Here is a 26,172-nt window from a genome sequence, read left to right as displayed (position 1 = left end):
CCAGACTTTAGTCACCAATAATTTATTCAAAGTGTTCAAATGTGTGTAAAATCTTATGGGACTTCACTGCTAATGCCATCAGTCCCTAAGCTTACACACTACTTAACCTAAATTATCCTATGGACAAACACATACACCCATGCCCGAGGGAGGATTCGAACCTCCGCCGGGACCAGCCGCACAGGCCATGACTGCAGCGCCTTAGACCGAATAATTTAGTCTCCTTTACTACTTACAACAGTCTGCCAACGCTGGTGTAACTTTTCGATTTCGCGACTGTAGAAATCACGTGGTTTTGAGCCGAATAACTCGTCGAGCCATGTTCGAAGCGCATCTTCATCCGGAAAGGAAGTTTCTTCAAGGTTGTTCGGTAGAGAGCGGTAAAAAAATGGTTCAAATGGTTGTGAGCACTACGGGACTTAATATCTGATCACCAGTCCCCTAGCACTTAGAACTACTTAAACTTAACTAACCTAAGGACATCACACACGTCCAGGCCCAAGGCAGGATTCGAACCCGCGACCGTAGCAGTCGCGCGGTTCCCGAGTGAAGTGCCTAGATCCGCTCGGCCACTGCGGCCGGCAGAGAGCGGTAAAGTTGAAAATCTGAGGGTTCAAGGTCAGGTGAATAAAGTGGAAGGGGAATGAGTTCCCAATCCAACGCCTGTACAGTTTTTTTTTTTGTCATTCCAGCGGAATGCTGGCGGGCGTTATCGTGTACTAGCATCGTTTCACGCAATCTTCCTGATCGTTATTCTTAGTTTGCGTCTACAAGACGTTCAGTTATTGACAATAATTGTTAGCAGTCGTGGTTGTATCTCAGGGAGGCAATTCGTAGTACACCACACCGCCGCTGTTCCAACAGATGCATAATACACTCCTGGAAATGGAAAAAAGAACACATTGACACCGGTGTGTCAGACCCACCATACTTGCTCCGGACACTGCGAGAGGGCTGTACAAGCAATGATCACACGCACGGCACAGCGGACACACCAGGAACCGCGGTGTTGGCCGTCGAATGGCGCTAGCTGCGCAGCATTTGTGCACCGCCGCCGTCAGTGTCAGCCAGTTTGCCGTGGCATACGGAGCTCCATCGCAGTCTTTAACACTGGTAGCATGCCGCGACAGCGTGGACGTGAACCGTATGTGCAGCTGACGGACTTTGAGCGAGGGCGTATAGTGGGCATGCGGGAGGCCGGGTGGACGTACCGCCGAATTGCTCAACACGTGGGGCGTGAGGTCTCCACAGTACATCGATGTTGTCGCCAGTGGTCGGCGGAAGGTGCACGTGCCCGTCGACCTGGGACCGGACCGCAGCGACCCACGGATGCACGCCAAGACCGTAGGATCCTACGCAGTGCCGTAGGGGACCGCACCGCCACTTCCCAGCAAATTAGGGACACTGTTGCTCCTGGGGTATCGGCGAGGACCATTCGCAACCGTCTCCATGAAGCTGGGCTACGGTCCCGCACACCGTTAGGCCGTCTTCCGCTCACGCCCCAACATCGTGCAGCCCGCCTCCAGTGGTGTCGCGACAGGCGTGAATGGAGGGACGAATGGAGACGTGTCGTCTTCAGCGATGAGAGTCGCTTCTGCCTTGGTGCCAATGATGGTCGTATGCGTGTTTGGCGCCGTGCAGGTGAGCGCCACAATCAGGACTGCATACGACCGAGGCACACAGGGCCAACACCCGGCATCATGGTGTGGGGAGCGATCTCCTACACTGGCCGTACACTACTGGTGATCGTCGAGGGGACACTGAATAGTGCACGGTACATCCAAACCGTCATCGAACCCATCGTTCTACCATTCCTAGACCGGCAAGGGAACTTGCTGTTCCAACAGGACAATGCACGTCCGCATGTATCCCGTGCCACCCAACGTGCTCTAGAAGGTGTAAGTCAGCTACCCTGGCCAGCAAGATCTCCGGATCTGTCCCCCATTGAGCATGTTTGGGACTGGATGAAGCGTCGTCTCACGCGGTCTGCACGTCCAGCACGAACGCTGGTCCAACTGAGGCGCCAGGTGGAAATGGCATGGCAAGCCGTTCCACAGGACTACATCCAGCATCTCTACGATCGTCTCCATGGGAGAATAGCAGCCTGCATTGCTGCGAAAGGTGGATATACACTGTACTAGTGCCGACATTGTGCATGCTCTGTTGCCTGTGTCTATGTGCCTGTGGTTCTGTCAGTGTGATCATGTGATGTATCTGACCCCAGGAATGTGTCAATAAAGTTTCCCCTTCCTGGGACAATGAACTCACGGTGTTCTTATTTCAATTTCCAGGAGTGTATTATCTTTTGTCGATGTGTGCCGGTCTTGTACTTGGAGTTGCTGCTTCCTTTGGGCTCACGCATTCCTTCTACATCTAGACCTACATCTAAACTGATACTTCTGAAGCCACCGTACTGTGCGTGGCGAAGCGTACCACGTACCACTACTAGTCATTTACTTTGCTGTTCCACTCGCATATATAGCGAGGGAAAAACGACTGTGCATGTGCCCCAATTCCTCGAACCTCATCTTCGTGGTCCTTACGCGCAACGTATGTTGGTGGTAGTAGATTCGTTCGGCAGTCGCCTTCAAATGCCGGTTCTCCACATTTTCTCAATACTGTTCCTCTAACAGAAAGTCGTCTTCTCTCCAAGGATTCCCATTTGAGACCACGAAGCATCTCCATAACGCTTATGGGCTGTTCGAGCCTCCCGGCAATAAATCTGGCAGCCCGCCTCGGTGCTTCGATGTTTCCCTTTAATCCTACGTGATACGGATCCCAAACACCGCAGCAGCAGTCAATAATAGGTCGCACCAGCTTCCTATATGCGGTCTCCTTTACGGGTGAACCACTCTTTCCTAAAATTTTCCCAAGAAACCGAATTATGATATAGGTTAATGGGCGTAGTGCTGAAGAAACGAGGGCTTAAATGTGAAGCGCACTGTGGGCCCAAGTCGCAACAGTGAAAGCCCGCTGCCACATTGTGTCGCCGACGTGGACTTCCGTCGATCCACCGACAACGAGGGAAGTAAGATCTACGTAATTTTCGCAGACCAAAATTGTAGAAGGCTTGCCAGTGACTGTGCTTTTCTCTGAAGTTGAACAATAATAACAAGCACTTTATAATCGAAGTGTTGCAGTTACATTCCACCCGACAATAACATCAAGTAGGTTCCTTCCGATCCTTACTTTATTGAACCGAGTGTGTCACGCCATTATCAAGAGAAAATATGTTAATTATCAAATTATTTGCATTGACGATGAAGAGTAAATTTCAGACTGTTTTGAACGATTGGTTATCGTAGTTAATTGTTGCACATAATAAGCCGTAGTAAATAATAGACTGAAGTAATAAATTTTATTATTAAGATTTATTTCAATGCATATTCAGCTGAAGTTAGTTCAAGGATATTTCATGAAACTATAAAGCTTATTCCTCCTGACAATCACCCAATTAATGAATTATTATCATTCAAAACATAGTTGATCAATTATTGGCAAAATATTTCATTATCAGTAGATTACACTGTGCAAAGTACGTAATTTTAAAGACAGAATGACAGTCCATTATTCAAAATCTCGATAGATAATTATCTGTGTCGTCAGCATTGCACTTATCTGACAAATTATGAACAAAATAATTATCAAAATACTTATTGAAAGTTAACCATTAATGTTTAGGTGTAGTTACATTGTTATGACATTATTTTATATAACTACTGAGCCTGACACTGCACTTACGTAAAAGTTCCCGTTCCACCTGCTGCGCTACAAACAGGTAAACTTTATTTCTGACAGCGTTTCATGTGAACAGAGATGATACTCAGGACGAGCCAATTAGGGCTGTGTTGTGGGTGATCGAACACTTCCCATCGAAAAGGCTGCAGGAGCGTCTTCACTGCCCCTGCAGAGTGCGGCCATTATGAGGGAAGTGCGTGGCAGTTGTGTTAGGTGGGCTGCATTCATTCAGGCGAGGCCTCTCAGCGGGCCGTCCTACTTGACGGGAGACATCGTTGTTCTAGGCACCTTCACTCGCTCATAGTGTGCTCACAACTGAAAATAGCGTCTTGATGCGATCGACGATCATACTAGAGACACTACCCAACACATCTGTGCAAAGCTTCATCGGGTTTTCACTGCGTCCATTTCGCAACCGATCGGAACTTACTTTATCGACAGCCCTCGTATTAACGTAATTTCCTTAGTAACATTATCAGATGCTAAGTTACTTTTGTTTGAAAATGACACAGACACTGGGATAAAACGGTAATTGAGTAGACATATAGTTCAACGAAGTTTTCATCGATAATAAATGCTCTACAGCCAAGTTTTCGTCAGGCGGCGTAGTGGTTAGCACACGGAACTCGTATTCAGGAGGGCGACGGTTTCATATTACCGCCGACCATCCAGACTTAGGTTTCCCGAGATTTTCGTAAATCTCTCCAGGCAAATGGCAGGTTGGTTTCTTTGGAAAGATCGAATTCTTCCCCAGCCTTTTGTAATATGAGCTTGTGTTCTGCCTATAATGACGTCACTGACGACTGGACGTTAAATTTTAATCTTTCTTTCTTCGTCATCAGAGTATGGAAAGATAAAATATATACACGTAATTCCGAACTTATAAGAGATTTCCACTAAATAGATGTCTAAAATAACACGATAAGCAAACATAAGAGGTTAACATTGTTAAACTCTTTGGATAACTTAGTGATAAGGATTTCAGATGGAAACAGCATACAGCAGAATTCTTGGAACACTTAAGTAAATATTTATTTTGATTAAGGATATTGTTAGACAAATAAGAATAAAAAAGGCATAACATATTTCTGTTAAATTTATTTCATAACATCAAACAGGATATTATTTGGTGTAACTCACCAAGTCAAACTAATGTTTTCGGAGTGTAAAATCTTATAATAAAAATTACTTGTGGAATTTAAGAACGTTCCACTGGGACTTGTAAATGTTTCTCAATGAAAAAGCCCTGTTCATAAAACCAATACCAGAAATAAGAGCAACCTACACAAAGATTTAAAGTTAGTTACTTTGGATCTGAAAGATGTACATTATTCAGGAACACACAATTTCGATAATCCATCAGCAGCAGTAAAATAGTCAATTAACTTGAGTTCATTCCTTCATTGTAGTAACGCGATGTGTGTTAGTGTTATAGACTGACTTAAGTTTGACGATGCATGGCTTCAACAGTTAAAGAATTATCTTGAACACTTCAGACTTTTCTTTTATTTCCTATTGTCACTCTTCTGACTGGTATGATACGAGTAATGCTAGTCTCTGTTTTCCTCTGCAGTTTTTACTCTCCATAGTTCCTTCGTGTACCATGGAAGTTATTCCCTGGTAGTGTCTTAACAGATGTCCTACCATCCTCTCTCTTCTTCTTCTCAGTATTTTCCATGTATTCCTTTTCTCGCCATTGTGTGGAGAACCTCATCGTTCCTAACCTTACCAGTCCACCTAATTTTCAACATTCGTCTGTAGCAGCATATCTCAATTGCTTCGATTCTCTTTTGTTCCAGTTTTCCCACAGTCCATATTCCACTTCTGTACAATGCCGTGATCAAAGCAAACACTCTGAGAAACTTCTTCCTCAAATTAAGTGCAGTGTTTGGTACCAGTAGACCATTTTTGCGATAAATGTCCTCTTTGCCTGATGGTTTACTTCTTATACCTGAACTTTCGTCGTTCGTGCTGGTTTGCTATCGGTTATGGTTAGAATAATTCTATCACTGAACTGTTAACCTTGCTATTCATGGCGAATCATACTCCCGTTACACCATATTCTGGTACTGTTGTTACTATCTTATATTCCTCAGACGAGAAATCGTATCTTTTTTTCCATTTAACTCCACTAGACTGAGCCTTTACAATTCTCTTTTCAAATTTTCTAGTTTCCCTGCCACATTCAGATTTCTGACTCGTAAAATATCATCCTTGCTTAGATTATTCAGGTTTTTACCTTTATCACCCCCTCCTTTGGCAATCCCCTACACGAGATCTTAACAGGAGATTAACTGGAATATTTTCCAATGAAGAGTCGTGACACTGAATCTCAGGCGACGTGTCCAGTGAATGTATCGTTAATGTAGTGGTTTCAAAAAATGGTTCAAATGGCTCTGAGCACTATGGGACTTAAAATCTAAGGTCATCAATCCCCTAGAACTTAGAACTACTTAAACCTAACTAACCTAAGGACATCACACACATCCATGCCCGAAGCAGGATTCGAACCTGCGACGGTAGCGGCCGCGCGGTTCCAGACTGAAGTGCCTAGAACCGTTCGGCCACACTGGCCGTCTGCAGTGGTTTCTTTAGACTTCTGCATCCTCACACCGCTGATCATATGTGATTCTTCCTGCATTAACGGTTGTTTCCGTTCAAAAGGGCAAGACGGTGGACTGAAACTTTGTCTGCTCTTTCGTCTTCATTGACGAGGTCGTTTTGATAACTAGCCAAACATGCTATCCCCTGACTACTGTAGTGGTTAATAAAAAAAATAGAATAAAAGAAAAGGAAAAACGGTTGAAAATGTGGGAAGAAATGGTAAATAAAAAGGGGGTTTTAAAATCGTAAATGACCGTGCAAAAAGGAAAGAATGAAATGCAAATCGGACTTCGTATTACAGAAAAGCTATAGTTGGGGTGGTCCTTGTGGCGTTTTTGAGCAAAAGTTAAACCAATTTCCACTACAAAACTTACTGAAAAGAAACAGAGAATAACAAAATGTAACTGACAGGGGGAAGTGGCGTAGATGAGAGATCATCCTTTACCAGGTTAACTTGTCTTCTTTCGGGCGGCGTCCAGGTCTTCAAAAATCTCCTTCATTTCTGCGTGAAAAGTCTGCTCCGAAATCTTGCAATAGTCCAGCAATCACTAATTTATACCAATTAAAATCATCTTGATACTGTATGCAATTTAATTTACTTTGCTACTTCCATCCTCCGAATTTCTTAACAACTTCCACAACATGTCTACACATTAAAATCAGATCAAGACTAGCTAATAAGTTTTTTTTTTAACGTCTTCATCAGATCACGTCTGCCTTAAGCTCCGGCTATCAAGAGACAAACAAGAAACGGATAGAAAACAAAAAAAAAGTTACAATTTTAGTATTTTCTCTGCCGTCGAGCGCTCACACCGCTGCGACGGGATATTTTTTATCTGAGGGAACGGGAACGAGTGTAGCGCGGCGAAATTCAAAGTCCCGCTACACTACGGCGAGGAATTCAAGGTGTATAAATAAGGTATTTCAGATAATCGATTTATTTCACGTACTTCAAAATCATTTAACAAGGTTTCTGTGGAATGAATATTAGCTTAGTTATTCTTTTGTGAATGTGTGTTTATACACTGACGGAAATAAAATCTCAGCACCAAGGATACCTGTGACAAAACGAAAGTTGGTAGGCGTCTTTCTACATCTGAAAGATGATGTCTATTCAAATTTTGCACCAGTTGAACAAAAGTGGCGTTAGTAGCGCCGCTATAGTGATTACGTTTGAGACTGTTTTAAGTTGATGTTAGTAAAGAAAGCCTTTGAGGCGACAAAGACACCGTATCAGCACCTCACTGAGCTCCATCGAGGTCGTGTGAAAGGGCTACGAGAGCTGGATGTTCCTTCTACAATACAGCAGAAAAACCTTGCAGGAATTTAGGCACTGTACATGACTGCTGGCAGAGGTGCTGACGAGAATGTACAGTCGCAAGAAGTCCTGGTTCCGGATGGCCACGTGGCATTACCGAAAGGGAAGGTCATCGTGTCCGGTCTATGATTCTGGCGTTTCTTACTCCATCTGCAGTAGCAACTTGAGCAGTAGTTGGCACCACAGTGACAAATGAACTGTTACACGTCCTTTACTTCAAGGACAGCTCCAAGCAGATGTCCTGCAGCGTGCATTCCATTGACCAGTAACCGCCGCCGTTTGCGACATTGGTAGTGTCAAGCGAGAGCTCGTTGGAGGGCAGGGTGGAGGTCTGTGGTGTTTTTAGCTGTAATCTGGTTCTGCCGCGGTGCCAGTGATGGCCGTGTGTTGGCCAGAAAGAGGCCAGTTGGGGACCTGCAATCAACATGTCTGCCCGCTAAACACACTGGACCTACAACGGGAGTTATGGTCTGAGATGCAATTTCGTATGACTGCAGGAGTACTCTCGTGGCTACCCCACGCACCCTGACTGCAAATTTGTACGTCAGTCTGGTGATTCTATCTGTTATACTCCCATTCACGAACAGGATTCCAGGGGGTGTTTTCCAGCAGGATAGCGCTCGACTACATACCGCTGTTGTACCCAACATGCTCTACAGTGTGTCGACGTGTTTTCTTGGCCTGCTAGGTCATCAGATCTGTGTCCAGTGGAACACAATGGGACATCATTTGATGACAACTTCAGGGTCATCCACAAACGGCATTAACCGTCCGTAAATTGACCGACCAAGAGCAACAGGCACGGAACTGCACCCAACAAACTGAGAACGTACCTACACGTTTGCATGCTTGCATTCAACATTCTGCCGGTTACACCGTTTATTAATGTGCTAGATTTCACATTTTCAAAGGCTTACCTTACAATAACTTGTGATCTTGCAGTGTTAATTACTTGAGTATGTTACCTAGACAGATGTATTCTCGAAATATAATTAATCTACATTAATTATTTTTTGGTGTTGTGATTTTTTCGTCAGTGCATTTATTTTTACATGATGTAGGGGGGTCATCTCGTCACTATGGAGGAACGCAGCTGAAAGTACGTGTACTTAGCTATCTGTCTGTGCCTGTGTAACCTCATCCCCCGTGTGTTGCGCGTGCCGGCTGGCGTGGGCGTGTTGGCTGTGGCGGCGGACACTGCAGCGGCGTTTCTGCCGGCAGGTGCGGTACGACTTCAGGTACGCGGTGGACGACGCGGAGTCGGGCGTGGTGTCGGACCGGTGGGAGTCGCGCGTCGGCGAGTACGTGAAGGGCGCCTACAGCCTGCTGGGGCCCGACGGCAAGGTGCGCACCGTCGACTACGAGGTGGACGGCGACAACGGCTTCCACGCCGTCGTCCGCTCCCACCCGCCACGTAAGTACCACGGCAGCCCTCACACGCTGGCGCCCGTCCCACGGAACGTGTCCAATACTGAAATCACCATTCCATTGAGGCTGTCAACTTTTGTTAGAATTAAGAAAAAAATTTTCGCATAATTTTTTTTAGGGTTCCGTACGTGAGCCGGTAAAAACGTTTGTTGTCCGTCTTTGCGTCCCATGATCCCAAACTCTTTTTCTTAGGAACGGGGAGACGTACCAAGCTGAGTCACACATTAAGGTCTACCGTCCCTTGGAGACCTAACAAAGTGAAGATTCCAAGTCAGTGCAGTTAGAAGACGCGATCATTTACGTCACATCTTCTAATACTCGCAAACTCACTCATCGGAACCCACACGGTACTTCCCGTTGACCTAGAATCGTGATATGTGTAGGTTAGAGTCATAACTCACATGCTCCAAAATAATGAAAATTGAGATGCCGATGTATTCTCATATAGCTTTATACATAGAACATAATTCATGAAACAGTTATTCACATTTGGCTCAAGATCCTTGAGAAAACCGGTGTTGAACTTCATGGATAGTCTCAAAAGTCTCATGATCCACGGGATCTTGTGAGTGTTGTTCCGTATCTCATCTCGGCCAATCAGCGATTAGCTCACTCGGCGCCATTTTCTTGTGGAGTAGTAAATATTGATGCCAGTGCAGTGTGTTTTCTGTTCTGTTCAGTTATTTTGGGGAATATAATTGAATATAGTGGTTAGAATAAAACTGATTTGAGACAAAAGTCATGGAAGAAAACGTTTCACTCGTTGGAGGAAGAGGAAGGCCAAGGAAACGTTCACAGCATCCGGAAATGTGGAAAAGTCAGGAAGCCAGACGAATGAGGTTAGAATATCCTGTTTCCTTCATTGTTTTCAAATCAAACTGATTCTTGTTATTGGCTTGATTTGTTCCTCCTCGTAAGAATGTATAGGACTTTTTCTTTGGAACTTAACAGTGAGGAATCGCAAATTCAATATTTTAAGTCCATTTTTGAAAAATAAACAGTACCTCACAGTGTAGTTTGTTCTATCATTATAGGTGTGCCCCAGTATCCGATGGTGGGGCATTTAATTGTTGTTCGCTTTCTATGAACGATACCAAAATCTTTCATGATCTGCATATCAAGTAGCAACACGATAGTTCCCGCGAAACCAACATCGTCCAAACAGCTCAGTACCAAAACTCACGATATCCAAAATGGGGATTGTCAAAACTTACATGTTCCATAGGTCATTAACAAAACTCACATGATCCATAATATAATCTTAAATAACTGTAATTTCTCAATAAGCAAACATAATATGAACTATACATAATGATTTATAGCCATTGTTCTTGCACATATTTATGTCAATATATGGGACATGCGCACGACGCATGTAAAACACAGTCATTCGTGAAAATTTATGTTTTTGGAGCATGTGAGTTATGCTTCTAACCTACTCATATATGCCAAGAAGCAAGGTATCACTTTACAACCAAAGGAAAAATCCGAAAGTCGTGAATCTATAATTACGTCACACGAAAAAAATAGTGTTGTCGTTTGTTATCAGACTATCTGTCTGTCCGTTTGTTAAGATCTCTTTTTCTCATGACGGGTAGATGCATCAAGTTGAAATTTATGCCACGTGCTAAGGTATGTACACCCTTGGCGTTATAAGAAAACATTAGCTTGTAAGTCAATGCAATCAAAAGACACAATTATTTATGTCAAATGTTTTGATAGTCGCAAAATTCACTCATAAAAAACTATAGGGCGCTTCACGTTGGTCTAGGATCATAAAATTTGCCGAGAAGGAAGGTTTTGCAGTGCAAGTAAGAAATTATTAATCTGTCACGATATCGTACGGGAAAATGTTTTTCTTTTGACATTTCTTATCCTACTTCCAAATTGAAATCAAAACTTTCTCTAAATTCTTGGAATCTCTGGGGCGTATATATCTTTGCAATATCAATGTCGATAACAGGCGAAAATTGTTGAAATCCTCGATTCACAGAATGGCTGGACTGTCTATGTACATAATTAAGTTAGTACGGACCACTCAGTGCACGAGTCCTGCTCACACCTGTCCAATTTTTCCTTTTAAACCGATTTCAAGAGCTAAACACCAATGCTCCAAATATGAGGAATACACTGCGTAGCAAAAAAATTAAAGCACCCGGAAGACATGGTCGGATCGACGAAACTTCGTTCACATACGCATCACCAGCGGTTTTGTAAATGATTGCAGATGCAACGCTCTTTGAGAGGCACACCTCCCACCAGAGTGCATTAGTATTGTTCTTGTTTGGTTTTGTTCCAAGACTTGGCAGAGTATGTAAGGGGCCTGCTGAGCGTCATGTGTTGAGTGATCTCTGTGATGGGGACACGGAGATACGGCGCACTCGTCAGAGACAGCGTTATCAGTCTCTGACGGTTTACGAAAGCGGCCTCATTGCCGAGCTCCATCTGGTCGAATCGTCCAGCATAGAAGTTGTGGGGCTTTCGGAGGTGACAATGTCGCGATGTTAGGCTGCATGGGAACATGAGGACAGGCATAATTATCGCCAAAGGGTGGATCGCCTTAGTGTGCATCAGACACATGCTTCACATTTGCGCCTGGCATCCGAAAACGAGTAACAGATTCCCTGCAACACTCTGCGTCATCACGACTAGCAGCAGCTGGACTACAAAATTACCTTCCCAAGCGAAGGCTGCAGTTAACACCGCAACACAAGCGGCTGCGGTTGGAACGCTGCCCTAACCGGGAATCGTGGTCTGAGTACGGAAAGAGGAGGGGCGAGAGATGAGCATCTCAAGTGGGCAAGTTATTCAACATATGGGGAGGTAGGTAAGTTATAGGGAATGCAAGAGGCATTGTAATTAGAGGAGAAAGGACAAAGGCTATAAAACATGCCGATGATCAAGCAATACTGACGGGATCAGAAGGGGATCTGCAGATGATGTAAAAGAGTATTACAAGAATGGGTAAGGAGTAAGGAGTGAAGATGAATAGAAGAAAGACAAAAGTGATGACAGTAAGCAAGAAGTAAGCTGCAGTTAATATATCCTAGAGGGGGAAAAGTAGAAAAAGTAAAATATTTTCTGTATCTGGGACGTTTAATGAGATGGAACGGAAGTTGTACAGAAGAAACAAGGAGGAGAATACCTATGGGAAAGACAGCATTTGGGAAGGTGAAACAGCTACTAACGTCTGGTAGAACTGCAGTACAGCTGAGATAAAGCTCTGCTAAATGTTACACTATGTGATCAAAAGTATCCGGACACCCCCAAAGACATACGTTTTCATATTAAGTGCATTGTGCTGCCACCTGCTGCCATTTACTCGATATCACCGACTTCTGTAGTCATTACACATCGCGAGAGCGCAGACTGGTTTCGCTCCGCGGAACTCACGGACTTCGAACGTGGTCAGGTGACTGGGTGTCACCTGTGTCATATGTTGTACGCGAGATTTCCACCCTCCTAAACATCCCTAGGTCCACTGTTTCCGATGTGATAATGACGTGGAAACCTGGAGGGACACTTACAGCACAAAAATGTACAGGTCGACCTCGTCTGTTGGCTGACAGAGACCGCCGACAGTAGAAGAGGGTCTTATGTGTAATAGGCAGACATCTATCCAGACCATCACACAGGTATTCCAAACTGCATCAGGATCCACTGCAAGTATTATGACAGTTAGGCGGGAGGTAAGAAATCTTGGATATCATGGTCGAGCGGCTACTGATAAGCCACACATCACGCCAGTAAATGCCAAATGATGCCTCGGTTGATGTAAGGAGCGTAAACATTGGATGACTGAACAGTGGAAAAACGTTGTGTGGATTGACGAATCACGGTACACAATGTGGCGATCCGATGGCAGGGTGTGGGTATGGCGAATACCCAGTGAACGTCATCTGCCAGCGTGTATAGTGCCAACAGTAAAATTCGGAGGCGGTGGTGTTATGGTGTGGTCGTGTTTTACATGGAGGAGGCTTGCACCCCTTGTTGTTCTGCATGGCACTATCACAGCACAGGCATACATAGATGTTTTAAGCATCTTTTTGCTTCCCTCTGTTGAAGAACAATTCGGCGATGGCGATTGTATCTTTCTGATATCCATGAAGAATCTGCCAACCAGTTCTCTTGCAAGTTGTTTCTTTCGTGGATGAATTACAATTCTTCAAGTTTCTTCAATTTTATCGCAGTATTTGGCATGTTTTATCTGCATTCCGTAGAATCTGTCAGTTTGGTCATTTCACTTCCTGTCGCTCTTCTATGTGTTTTAAGACTGCTGTTATGTCCAGTGGTTTATCGCTAATACTATAAAAGAACAGGACTGGATCTCTTCACATATTTCTCTCCCTCTGCACCTTCTAGGAGTTCACATTCTACAGAAATTATTCACTACAAACCATTTTGTTGCTTAATGATGAAATTATGACAGCTCCAGATGGATGTTATACAATCCTTTCAAAATAAGTGTGTTCAATCTGGACAGCGTGCATTGACCCAAATATCATTAAGTCAAATGATAAGAGATTCTTTTCAGTTTAAACCACATGGTTTTTCTTTGTCGCAACGACTATTTCTTGCGCTAATACATTTTCCATTCGTTGAGTACTGCGTTATATTAACGTGCAGCATGGATATCAGTAGATGAAATAAGGCTCTTGAGATACGCTACAAGTAAGTACGCATATGAGTTGCAAATGAAGACTTAATAAAATGAATAGGCCAGGAAAAACGTCAAGGTGAAACCCTCATCGGTAGCAGGGTCACTTTTGTTGGATATCTGCAACCATATCTCGACATAGTTAATTTTGCGTATTACAGACTAGTACTTAGAACGACTGGTGGATCTAAAGAAAATTACCGATGATCAGGGATGAAGAAGATATGAAGAGATACAACGACTAGTACAAGGTAGGCGGAGATAGACGAAGGCTTCAAAGCAGACGGAAGTGCCGTTGGCTGAACTAAGTCTTTTTCTCAGTCTCTACATCTGAAGCATTCTATTATCTTCTTCTCCCCTCTCCCTGTGTTTTGCTTATGATGGAATTACTTCCGTTTCGTCAGAGCATTACGGGCAATATTCCACCATTTAGTTTGTGGTGTGGTCTAGTTTTAATAATTCACGTTTTTCTGTTCTGAATACGTCCTACCGAAGTAGAATTAGTTGGTGAATGTTGTGGAATGAAGAGTATATTTATAGTTAATAGTACTCCGAATTTTCCTTTGGGGGTTACTGTGTGCCCCTGTAGGACTAGCAACCCACTCGACACTGTTGCCGCTCATGGTTGCATAAAACGTTCTGATTCAGTGCTAGCTAACGATTAATACTTGCGCATGATATGCAGTCGATGTATGTCATTTTTGAACGAAGATATGTATATATATAGCGAGCTCTGAATAAAATTTAAATAAACACCACTTTATTCTGCCGGTTATTTGATCAACAAGCTCTGGCCCTCCTACACTTTTATGTTTCCATCACATTTTATTGGTCAGTTGTAAAAAATTGTGCTACAAAATGACTGAGAGTGTAACAATATTCAAAATGAAACTACTTAACATATTTACAGATGTAATCTGCGCATACATTTTGCCAATCATTCTTCCACTCCGTCTCCACTCAAATCTATCGGAGCTCTCTAATACGCACACTCATCATATTACACGCATGATTCCAATGACTACAGCACTTTCTTTGCAAATACGTTACAAATTTAAGTACAGCAATTTATAAATATATGGATTAGTAATGTTAATAATACGTATGTAACATTTTAAAATGAAGTCATTCGGCGTTAGGCTGTTGAAACATGATTTATTGAGATTGCAATTTCGATACGTCGTCGTTTTCAAGCATTCCGAAAGTACTCAGTCATTAAATGTAATACAAGTAATTATGAAATTTAAAACGTTGAAAATGGAAATTTAAAAGCTACTTACTTGACGCGTTGTGACCCATTCAATAATATGAAACTGTGACATTCTAATATGGTTGTGTGAATTTACGTGCTGTGAATTTATCTGCTGTTCCATATATCATGCTTACTACATGAAATTTAAACTTAACTGTTTATGTCATTATTTCACCAGCTTTCTAACGTGTATGGTACCGGGTGGTTATAATTAAACTTACCGTATTTAACACGGTATAGCACGGAATCTAATTACCGTACGAGTACCGAATTTGGTAGCATTAATGTCAGAGACTTGGAGAAGAGAAATAATACGGCATCAGTTCAACTGAAACACTTTTAATGTTCTGCTACGGTACATCATTCTGTAACATACCGGTACCATTGCTTCTACAAAAGGGGCTCAATATGGCGCCCATCAGTGTCCAGAAGAGTATGAAAGCACAGGATTGCATTCTGCACAGCAGAACGAAGCATGTCCGTAGGTATGCTGACAACTCTGTTGATATGCTGCCCTTCAGATATGAATGTTCCTCTGGAAAACCCTGTCCTCCAGGTAGCCCCACAACAAGAAATAACAGGAACTAAGATCTAGTGATCGTGCAGACCAAGCATTTGGAAACGATCAGCTGATAATTAGATTGTTTTGAAATGTGTTTCGGAGAAGCAGGTGAACTTCACGAGCGATCTGCTGTGGGGCCCCATCTTGCATGAAAACCGTTGAGTTCAATTCGTCTCTCTCCTACAGGTGGGTACGATATGCTGGCGAAGCATACCGCAGTAATCCTGGCCAGTCACACTGCACGTCTTTGGTCCTTGAGCACCGTTCAAAAAAGAATGGACCAATGATGAACATAGCTGTGAAGCCGCGCCATACCGTGACACGTTCACCAGAAAGCGGAACCTCGTGCACAGTGGCTGGAGGTGAAGATCCACACATTCGAAATTCTGTGTGTTCACCTCACCCATCAGAGAAAAATGCTCTTCATCTGTCCATAGGATGATCCAGGGCCAGTACCCATCAATTTCTGTCCTTTCGAGGAAGTGGAGAGTGATGTCAACACGTCGTTTTGCGTCCTGTTGTGAAATGTAATGTACGATATGGATCTTGTACTGATAACATTTGAGAATGGTTCGAAGCACCTTTCGTACAGTGAACCACTGGATGTTCAACTGTCGTGACACAGCACGCGCACTGCCTGTGTATCGGGAACTGCGCGCAGCGTTGTCTGGCACAGCAACAGAGAGTTCATCAACCACCTGTGATGCAGCCGATCGTCGGCCTCTTCCCGGAGCGACGCCCAGTTCTCCAGCTGATTCGAATTCTTCATCATGCTCCGCACAGCAGGTGGAGAAAGAGGACCTTCAGCCAGCGATATTCTCGAGGTGCAGCTGCAGCATTACTGTAGTTTTGATAATAGAGCTTCAGCAATAACGCCCTGGCACGTCAACAAGTACACTGCGACTGGTCAGGAGTGTGAGACTATGAATCACGATGACTGGTCGCGGCATCTGGTGGCCATAGTTGGAACTAGACGGTGGCGCTGTGACGCGTGGAAATCATGCACCCCTTACTCTGAACATTAATGCTAGCAAGTTTGGCGCTTGTATGGTAATTAATTTCCGTGTCATAACGTGTTAAATATGAAAAGGTTAATTATAGCCACCCTGTATAAGGCACAGAATATAAATTCACACCACTAAATGCAACTGCTCTGATCCTGCGGTCAAGTATTCTGCATTATGTTGTCTGAGAAGAGAGTTAATGAAGTGGGAACTACGAGTTTTGCATCTAATCAGGTTTATTCAATCAATTCATAGCGCTTTGAAAATGGATAGCTTTATAGGCTGAAGTGCAATAAATGTAGGTGTAAAGCGTACATGAGATTTGCGAAACTCATGAGCTTACAACCAACCTCCCCTAACTGAGTAAATCATAAGAAACACGCATAAAATCTGAGTCCCCAGTGGCACTAGTAGAAGTCTCTACCGTCCGCTAACACCTGTGTCGAAACTGTTGTAAAACTAAGTTCTGAGTTTCCATCGTAAAAATTTACCGGTGAGCCAAATTCTATCGCCGAAATTGACCCAAGTCGGGACTCGCCGCCCAAAATCAAGCACGTTAAATGGCACGCTGTCGACTGATAGTTGCATCTCAAACTGACGACCAAAAATGTAAGTCACAAGTGTGAAAGTTCTGTTCGTTTTATATTTATACGTTGAATTTTTGTTTGTTAAAGGATTTTGTTAGGATGACAAATATGGAAGAAGTACTGCACATCACTACAGAAATACATTTATGCGTATGACAATAATAAACGTGTACTATACGGATTTTAAAAATAAAAATTGAAGTCGACTGATATGTGCCACAAACATTAAAATTTTTTTTCCCATTATTTGAAATTCACTGGGGAATATGGACCCCACTAACTGCAAATGACTTGAAAATCAACACAATTAGTGAGAAGTGTCGAAATACGTCAAAACAATGTCTATGATGTACTGTTCAAGGCGACACAATTAGTCACATTATGTATTCTTGGAGCGGAGAAGGTGATTTGATTTGATTTTCGTGAAAAGTTGACTGTGACAACTATAATCACACGCCTCCCAACTTGATCGCTCACAGCCACCTACTTATCGATTCCACGGTCCAGAAGCATTTTCCTCCAATTTCCAAAAACTTTTTGTTAGACGACAGGGCTAGACATTTATAAGGGAGATCCGTACTAACGCCGGGAATTGCTAATTTCTTTACTTGCATATAGAAAATCTGATTAACACTGTCGGTATACCCCTACGTAATGTGGAACTGACCACCAGATGTCATGAAAGATTGACCTGCAACATAAAAAAGTAAGTAAATAAATAAGAAAAACGGTAGAGAATCGGTAAGAGCAAGATGGATCGGCTACGAGAGGTCAGTGACTTCGATCGTGAACTAGTCATTAGATGCCACCTGTGTGACACATATATATCACGGTCATTTCAATCCTCCTAAAGTTGCCCAAGTCGACTGTTGGTGATGTGATTGTGAAGCAGAAACGTGGAGGTTCAGCAAGAGCACATGTAATGAGGAATGGCGTCATGAATATTACGGAGGGTGGTTGTAAGAAAATCGCACGAAATAATCGTCAGGAATCAGTTGTCAGTTATAAATTGCTACCAGACGTCCCGCTAGGACAAAGACTGAGCGTAGTGAGCTGAAAAAAAAATGGCTGCAGTGCTCTAGCAGTTCCTCAGATGGCACAGAGTTCTGTAGTGAATGCTGGGATACGCTTGAGGTGGTGTAAAGGATGACGCTGCTAGACAGTGGATGTCTTGTAAGCAGTGATATTTGGAGTGCTGAATGACATTGGACTCCGTGGCAGTCCCATGGAAGAGTCTCGGTTGGGCGAATGTCTAGAGAATGTTACCTACCATCGTGTGTAGTGCCAACAGTACTGAGGAGGTGGTGCAACGGCACGACGGTGTTTTCCGTGGTTAACATGTGATGCTCTTATTGCCCTTAAGGACACGTTGGCGGTGGGAGGATATAAACACATTCTACAGCCTTGTGTTCTGCGTACAGAAGAGGAGCTGTTCGGAGACGGTGATTGTTAGTATCAACATGACAATGCACCTTGTTATAAAATAGCGTCCATTGGGCAATGGGTTGTGGACAATAACATTCCATAAATGGACTGGCCCGCCCTGAGGTCCGATCTGAACTAAATGGAACACCTTTTGGATGAGTTATGATGTCGACCTCGCTGCAGAATTTAGCGTCACTACCTTCTTTCGTTTCGGGTCTTGAGGAATAATTGGTTGCCATTCCTCCACAGAGATTCAGACACTTCTTTGCAAGTGGCGCCAGCAGAGGTGAAGGGGGTGCCCGTAATCTATATCAATGTACACTAATCGCTGTCCAGATAATTTTGATCAGAAAGTGTATGTGTCCCGTCAACTACGAGGTGGTAAAGATATTACACAGAGAGTAGTGACACCATGGCCCCATAAATTCTGTATTTAGTAGCTACACGGTGGTAAAATGTAGCTACATGAGGTGTCACGTTTTCATGTTGTCCACTTTGTTGAGCTACTGTAAGATTTATTTGCCTTGAACGCCAGTTTATAAAATGACCTGTTTAGATTCCACAAGCAATCACCGTTAGACCTTCAAAATATCGCTACAGCGTCATTAAAAGGCACAGTACCTGTTTGTAGAACATGTGACGAGTTACTCACTTTAAGTTAATCACCCAAGCCGAATTTTAATACTCTGGAGATGGTTGCTTCAACATTCGAAAAAGGTCATCATTTTATAAATGCGCGAGCAAGGCAAATTTTACATTCTAAATTAAGGTCTCATACTCCAGAAAGTTGACCTTTTGAAGTCTTGCAAAACTTTTGAAAAAAATATATTCGTTCCATAAGCTGTACAAAACAACAAACTGGTAGCCAAGATCGCAGGTGTTCTTTTTATTGCACGATTACCGGTTTCGCAGAAACTAAAGCCACCATCATCGGATCTATTAACACATACAGGTTACAACATCAAGGCAAACAATGGTGACATTAATAGTTGGCTATAACACGCAGGCAACTATTAATATCACCATTGCTTGCCTTGATGTTGTAACCTGTATGTGTCATAAGATCCGATGATGGTGGCTTTAGTTGTGTATGAAATTTTATGGAACTTAACTGCTAAGGTCATCAGTCCCTAAGCTTACACACTACTTAACCTAAATTAACCTAAGGACAAACACACACACCCATGCCCGAGGGAGGACTCTAACCTCCGCCGGGATCAGCCGCACAGTCCATGACTGCAGCGCCCCAGACCACTCGGCTAATCCCGCGCGGCAAGGCCGGCCGGAGTGGCCGTGCGGTTCTGGGCGCTACAGTCTGGAGCCGAGCGACCGCTGCGGTCGCAGGTTCGAATCCTGCCTCGGGCATGGATGTGTGTGATGTCCTTAGGTTAATTTAGGTTAAGTAGTGTGTAAGCTTAGGGACTGATGACCTTAGCAGTTAAGTTCTAAGTTCTAGGTGACTGATGACCTCAGAAGTTAAGTCACACAGTGCTCAGAGCCATTTTTTTGAACCGCGCGGCAGGCTTTAGTTCCTCCGAAACCTGTAATCATTGAATAAAACGAATTCCTGCGATCTGGGCTACCAGTTTATTGTTTTACAAGCATCTAGATCGCTCCCACATGAGCACAATGTGCTCCCTACAACATAAGCTGTACAATTTTATGTTTATTCTCGATCGGTTTCGATTGTTACAGCCGTCTTCAAGGAGAAAAAAAAAGTAGATCAATAGATCTACCATATCGGAGTCATTCAAATGTAGAACGTATACAATTTTCATAACGGTCTGTCTTAATACAGTCCCTACAAACACTACACGCGCTGAACTGTGAGTGTGCTAGGGCACAGATCATTACGACAGTTATACACGATGTTACAAAAAGGTAAGGCCAAACTTTCAGGAAACATTCCTCACACACAAAGAAAGAAAATATGTTGTCTGGACATGTGTCCGGAAACGCTTACTTTCCACGTTAGAGCTCATTTCATTACTTCTCTTCAAATCACGTTAATCATGGAATGGAAACACACAGCAACAGAACGTACGAGCGTGACTTCAAACACTTTGTTACAGGAAATGTGCAAAATGTCCTCCGTTAGCGAGGATACCGTGCTCCATTGAGCGTAGGTGGAACAACATGGGGCCCAATCAAGACATCACCAACAATGCCTGCCCAAACGTTCACAGAAAATCTGTGTTGATGACGTGATTGCGCAATTGCGTGCGGACTCGTCAGCCCACACATATTGATTGTGAAAATTTACAATTTGATCACGTTGGAATGAAGCCTCATCCGTAAAGAGAACATTTGCACTGAAATGAGGATTGACACATTGTTGTACGAACCATTCGCAGAAGTGTACCCGTGGAGGCCAATCAGCTGCTGATAGTGCCTGCACACGCTGTACATGGTACGGAAACAACTGGTTCTCCCGTAGCACTCTCCACACAGTGACGTGGTCAACCTAACCTTGTACGACAGCAACTTCTCTGACGCTGACATTAGGGTTATCGTCAACTGCACGAAGAATTGCCTCGTCCGTTGCAGGTGTCCTCGTCGTTCTAGGTCTTCCCCAGTCGCGAGTCATAGGCTGGAATGTTCCGTGCTCCCTAAGACGCCGTTCAATTGCTTCGAACGTCTTCCTGTCGGGACACCTTCGTTCTGGAAATCTGTCTCGACACAAACGTACCGCGCCACGGCTATTGCCCCGTGCTAATCCATACATCAAATGGACATCTGCCAACTCCGCATTTGTAAACATTGCACTAACTGCAAAACCACGTTCGTGATGAACACTAACCTGTTGATGCTACGTACTGATGTGCTTGAAGCTAGTACTGTAGAGCAATGAGTCGCATGTCAACACAAGCACCGAAGTCAACATTACCTTCCTTCAACTGGCGGTGAATCGAGGAAGCACAGTACATACTGACGAAACTAAAATGAGCTCTAACATGGAAATGAAGCGTTTCCAGACACATGTCCACATAACATCTTTGCCGGCCGGTGTGGCCGAGCGGTTAAAGGCGCTACAGTCCGGAACCGCACGACCGCTACGGTCGCAGTTTCGAATCCTGCCTCGGGCATGGTTGTGTGTGATGTCCTTAGGTTAGTTAGGTTTCAGTAGTTCTAAGTTCTAGGGGACTTATGACCACAGCGGTTGAGTCCCATAGTGCTCAGAGCCATTTGAGCCATAACATCTTTTCTTTATTTGTGTCTGAGGAATGTTTCGTGAAAGTTTGGCCGTACCTTTTTGGAACACCCTGTACATGTTCTACATCTGTATGGCTCTATGTGGTAGACCCACTGATGTAAAAAGTTTTTATCCTTGAAGATAATTGGAACAATCGAAACCGGTAGAGAACAAACATAAAATTGTACAACTGATGGCACAAATATGCTTGTTCAAATTATTTAACAGATATCGACAATCTCGTACGAGAAGCTGTCGTGCAGCTGCTGTCAGACTTTTGTAGTGACCACTGTGTGTCTCCCCCACTGCAGCGAACGCGCTGCTGAGCAGCCAGCAGCTGTCGCGGACGCTGGAGGGGGCGCCGCTGCCGCCGGTCAACGTGCTCACCGACCGCAAGCTGCCTGCGGACAAGCGGCCCGCACCCGGGAACTTCCACTCGGCGAAGCCCTACTACTACCTGGGTGAGTACCGGCCGTCCTACCACGTAGCGCCCCAGACCAGTCTACACGTCACCGTGGGCCACCGGCGTCCACGAAAACAGCTCTGGATTGCGTACAAAAGTGTAAACAACCTGCCTTTTTATTCTATTAAAACGGCACCGTCAACAAGTAAGTGATTAGCGTCCACAGAAGACACTTGTGTGTAGGAAACCAGAAATTAGAATGGTACCGTCAACACACATGGTCATGCCATTAGGTGAGAAATGTCAAATACAGGGTGAAACTTCCTGGCAGATTAAAACTGTGTACCGGACCGAGATTAGAAATGAAAGGCATCTACATCTACATCTACATCTACATGATTACTCTGCAATGCACATTTAAGTGCTTGGCAGAGGGTTCATCGAACCACAATCATACTATCTCTCTACCATTCCACCCCCGAACAGCGCGCGGGAAAAGCGAACACCTAAACCTTTCTGTTCGAGCTCTGATTTCTCTTGTTTTATTTTGATGATCATTCCTCCCTATGTAGGTTGGGCTCAACAAAATGTTTTCGCGTTCGGAAGAGAAAGTCGGTGACTGAAATTTCGTAAATAGATCTCGCCGCGACGAAAAACGTCTTTGCTTTAATGACTTCCATCCCAACTCGCGTATCATAACTGCCACACTCTCTCCCCTATTACGTGATAATACAAAACGAGCTGCCCTTTTTTGCACCCTTTCGATGTCCTCCGTCAATCCCACCTGGTAAGGATCCCACACTGTGCAGCAATATTCTAACAGAGGACTAACGAGTGTAGCGTAAGCTGTCTCTTTAGTGGACTTGTTGCATCTTCTAAGTGTCCTGCCAATGAAACGTAACCTTTGTCAACTGAAGTTGTTCGTAATTTTAACACCCAGGTACTCAGTTGAATTGACAGCCTTGAGAATTGTACTTTTTATCGAGAAATCGAATTCCAACGGATTTCTTTTGGAACTGATGTGGATCACCTCACACTTTTAGTTATTTAGCGTCAACTGCCACCTGCCACACCATACAGCAATCTAAATCGCTTTGCAACTGATACTAGTCTTCGGATGACCTTACTAGACGGTAAATTACAGCATCATCTGCGAACAATCTAAGAGAACTGCTCAGATTGTCACCCAGGTCATTTATATAGATCAGGAACAGCAGAGGTCCCAGGACGCTTCCCTGGGGAACACCTGATATCACTTCAGTTTTACTCGATGATTTGCCGTCTATTACTACGAACTGCGACCTTCCTGACAGGAAATCACGAATCCAGTCGCACAACTGAGACGATACCCCATAGGCCCGTAGCTTGATTAGAAGTTGCTTGTGAGGAAAAAAGCTTTCCGGAAATGTAGAAATACGGAATCAACTTGAGATCCCCTGTCGATAGCGGCCATTGCTTCGTGCGAATAAAGAGCTAGCTGCGTTGCACAAGAACGATGTTTTCTGAAACCATGCTGATTACGTATCAATAGATCGTTCCCTTAGAGGTGATTCATAATGTTTGAATACAGTATATGCTCCAAAACCCTACTGCAAACCGACGTCAATGATATAGGTATGTAGGTAGATGGATTACTCCTACTACCCTTCTTAAACACTGGTGCGACCTGCGCAATTTTTGATCTGTAGGTACAGATCTATCGGTGAGCGAGCGGTTGTATATGATTGCCAAGTAGCGAGCTATTGTATCAGCGTAATCTGAAAGGAACCTAATAGGTACAATCTGGACCTGAAGACTTGCCCATATCAAGTGATTTGAGTTGCTTCGCAACCCCTAAGGTATCTACTTCTAAGAAACTCATGCTAGCAGCTGTTCTTGTTTCGAATTCTGGTCCCGAGTTCGAGTCTCGGTCCGGCACACAGTTTTAATCTGCCAGGAAGTTTCATATCAGCGCACACCCCGCTGCAGAGTGAAAATCTCATTCTGTCAAATAGAGGGTATTCCACAATTCATGTTAAACGTTTCTAGAGGTTGTAGAGGGGCTCACTAAATCAATTTTTACAAAGGAACCCATATCCAGAAATGGCTCGTTTCCATGTTACAAGAAAAACCAGACGCACAGATGTCGCTGTGATATTACAACAGTAGTTCGATATCACGACCACCATGTTCGGTGCACTCAGTGTCTCTTTGCGGTAGGATCGCACAAACTCTGTACAACATGCGTGGTGTATGGTTAATCACTTCTGCCACAGCCATGTTCCGCGCAGACAGCGGCCTCGTAAACAAGTCTCTTCATGTGGCCCCAGAAGAATAAGTTCAGAGATATTAAATGTGGGGATCTTGGTGGCTAAGAATGTGGTCCACCTCGAGCGATCCACCTGTCCCCGTAGACTACGTCCAGATGGTTTCCGACGCGAACTACAGAACGTACTGCCGCTCCATTATGCTGGAAACACAATTCGTGCCCAGTGTCCAATGGCACATCTTCCAAAAACTCCGTCAGCACTTGTTGCAAGAATATCAAGAACCTGGCACCCGTTGTGTGGGGAGGAAGGATATACGGCCCAATCACACGACCAGCGCAGATTTATTTTTATTTTTGAAAAGGCTTAAAATTTATTCCTGTTCAAGAACTCATCTGTGGTATAGAAGGAACTGACAAGGAGATATGATTTCAATTTATTTTTAAAATTGTTACTGCTGTCTGCCAGACATTTTCTTTCATTAAGTAACTTATCGAAAATTTTTACAGCATCTTATTTTCCCCCATTGTGTACCAAAGATAGGTTAAGTAGGGGATAGTGTAAGTCTTTCTTTCCTGTAGTATTATAATCATGAATATCTGTGTTGTTTTTAAACTGTTTATGTTGTCGGGAAGAAATTTCAATACTGAGTAAATGTACTGTGAGGCTGTTGTAAGAATTCCTAATCTTTTAAAGAGATGCCTACAAGATGTGCGACTATGACCCCCACACATGATTCTAAGCACTTTCGTTTGAGCAGTGAATTCTTTTTGCCTAACTGCTGAGTTACCCCAAAATATTATGTCGTATGATGTCAGAGAGTGAAAGTATGCAAAGTACGTTATCTTGTTAATTACAATATCTTCAAAATCAGCAGCTATTCTGATTGCAAAAGTTGCTGAACTTATTCGCTTTAGGAGATCCAAAATATGAATTTTCCAATTATGATTCTTATCTATATGTACACCCAAAAACTTACTATGCTCTACCCTGGCTAATGACTTCTGTTGATGTGTTATTTTGTTGAAGCAACTGTACTCCTTGCAGTAAAAAATTGGTCGTACTGTGCTTTTTCAAAGTGCAGAGGAAGCCAATTCGCAGAAAACCAATTAATAACTTTTCCAAAGACATTATTTGTATCATTTTGTATTGGAATTTCTTTTACTGAATTAATAATGATGCTTCTTTTATCAGCAAACAGTGTCAGTTTAGCTTCTTGTTTCAGATAAAAAGATAGGTCATTCACTTTTATCAAGAACAGAAGGGAACGCATGATCGAACCATGTGGAACACCTAATGCAATTTCACTCCAGCTAGGTGAAGTGGGAAACTTCCTTAAATCACTTCAACCATGTAAAGAAACATTTTGCTTTCTGTTCTGTAGGTGTGACTTAAACCACTCATATGCTGTTCCATTTCTACCATAGAATTGTAACATAATGTCATGGTTCACACGCTCATACGTTTTGGATAAGTCACAGAAAATTCCTATTGGCGACATTTTACTATTTAAAGACTATTATGTGGGCAGTGCAGTAGTGTATTGCTGTCTCAGCGGAACAGCATTTTTGAAATCCGTATTGTGATTTACTAAGTATCTCATTACTGCTAAGATGGCTAACCACTATTGAGTACATTACATTCGCGACAATTTTTGAAAATGCTGTGAGCAGTGATACTGGTCGGTAATTATTGACATCTGTGTAGTCCAGTTTTTTGTAGATAGGTCTGAAAATGGCATATTTGAACCTGTCT

General features: G+C 43.5%; 1 protein-coding gene across 1 annotated transcript in view; it reads left to right on the top strand.

Moving 5' to 3' along the window:
* LOC126419350 (cuticle protein 19-like) overlaps window positions 1-26,172 on the top strand; it is a 539,484-nt gene that overhangs the window by 506,270 nt on the left and 7,042 nt on the right. The window contains exons 3-4 of the mRNA XM_050086535.1: window positions 8,882-9,074; window positions 22,080-22,229. Coding sequence (XP_049942492.1) covers window positions 8,882-9,074; window positions 22,080-22,229 — 343 coding nt within the window. The remainder of the gene's footprint in view (window positions 1-8,881; window positions 9,075-22,079; window positions 22,230-26,172) is intronic.

Source organism: Schistocerca serialis, chromosome 9 (genome assembly GCF_023864345.2).
Source record: "Schistocerca serialis cubense isolate TAMUIC-IGC-003099 chromosome 9, iqSchSeri2.2, whole genome shotgun sequence".
In the NCBI taxonomy this organism is placed as follows: domain Eukaryota; kingdom Metazoa; phylum Arthropoda; class Insecta; order Orthoptera; family Acrididae; genus Schistocerca; species Schistocerca serialis.
This window is presented reverse-complemented; position numbering and strand designations above follow the sequence as displayed.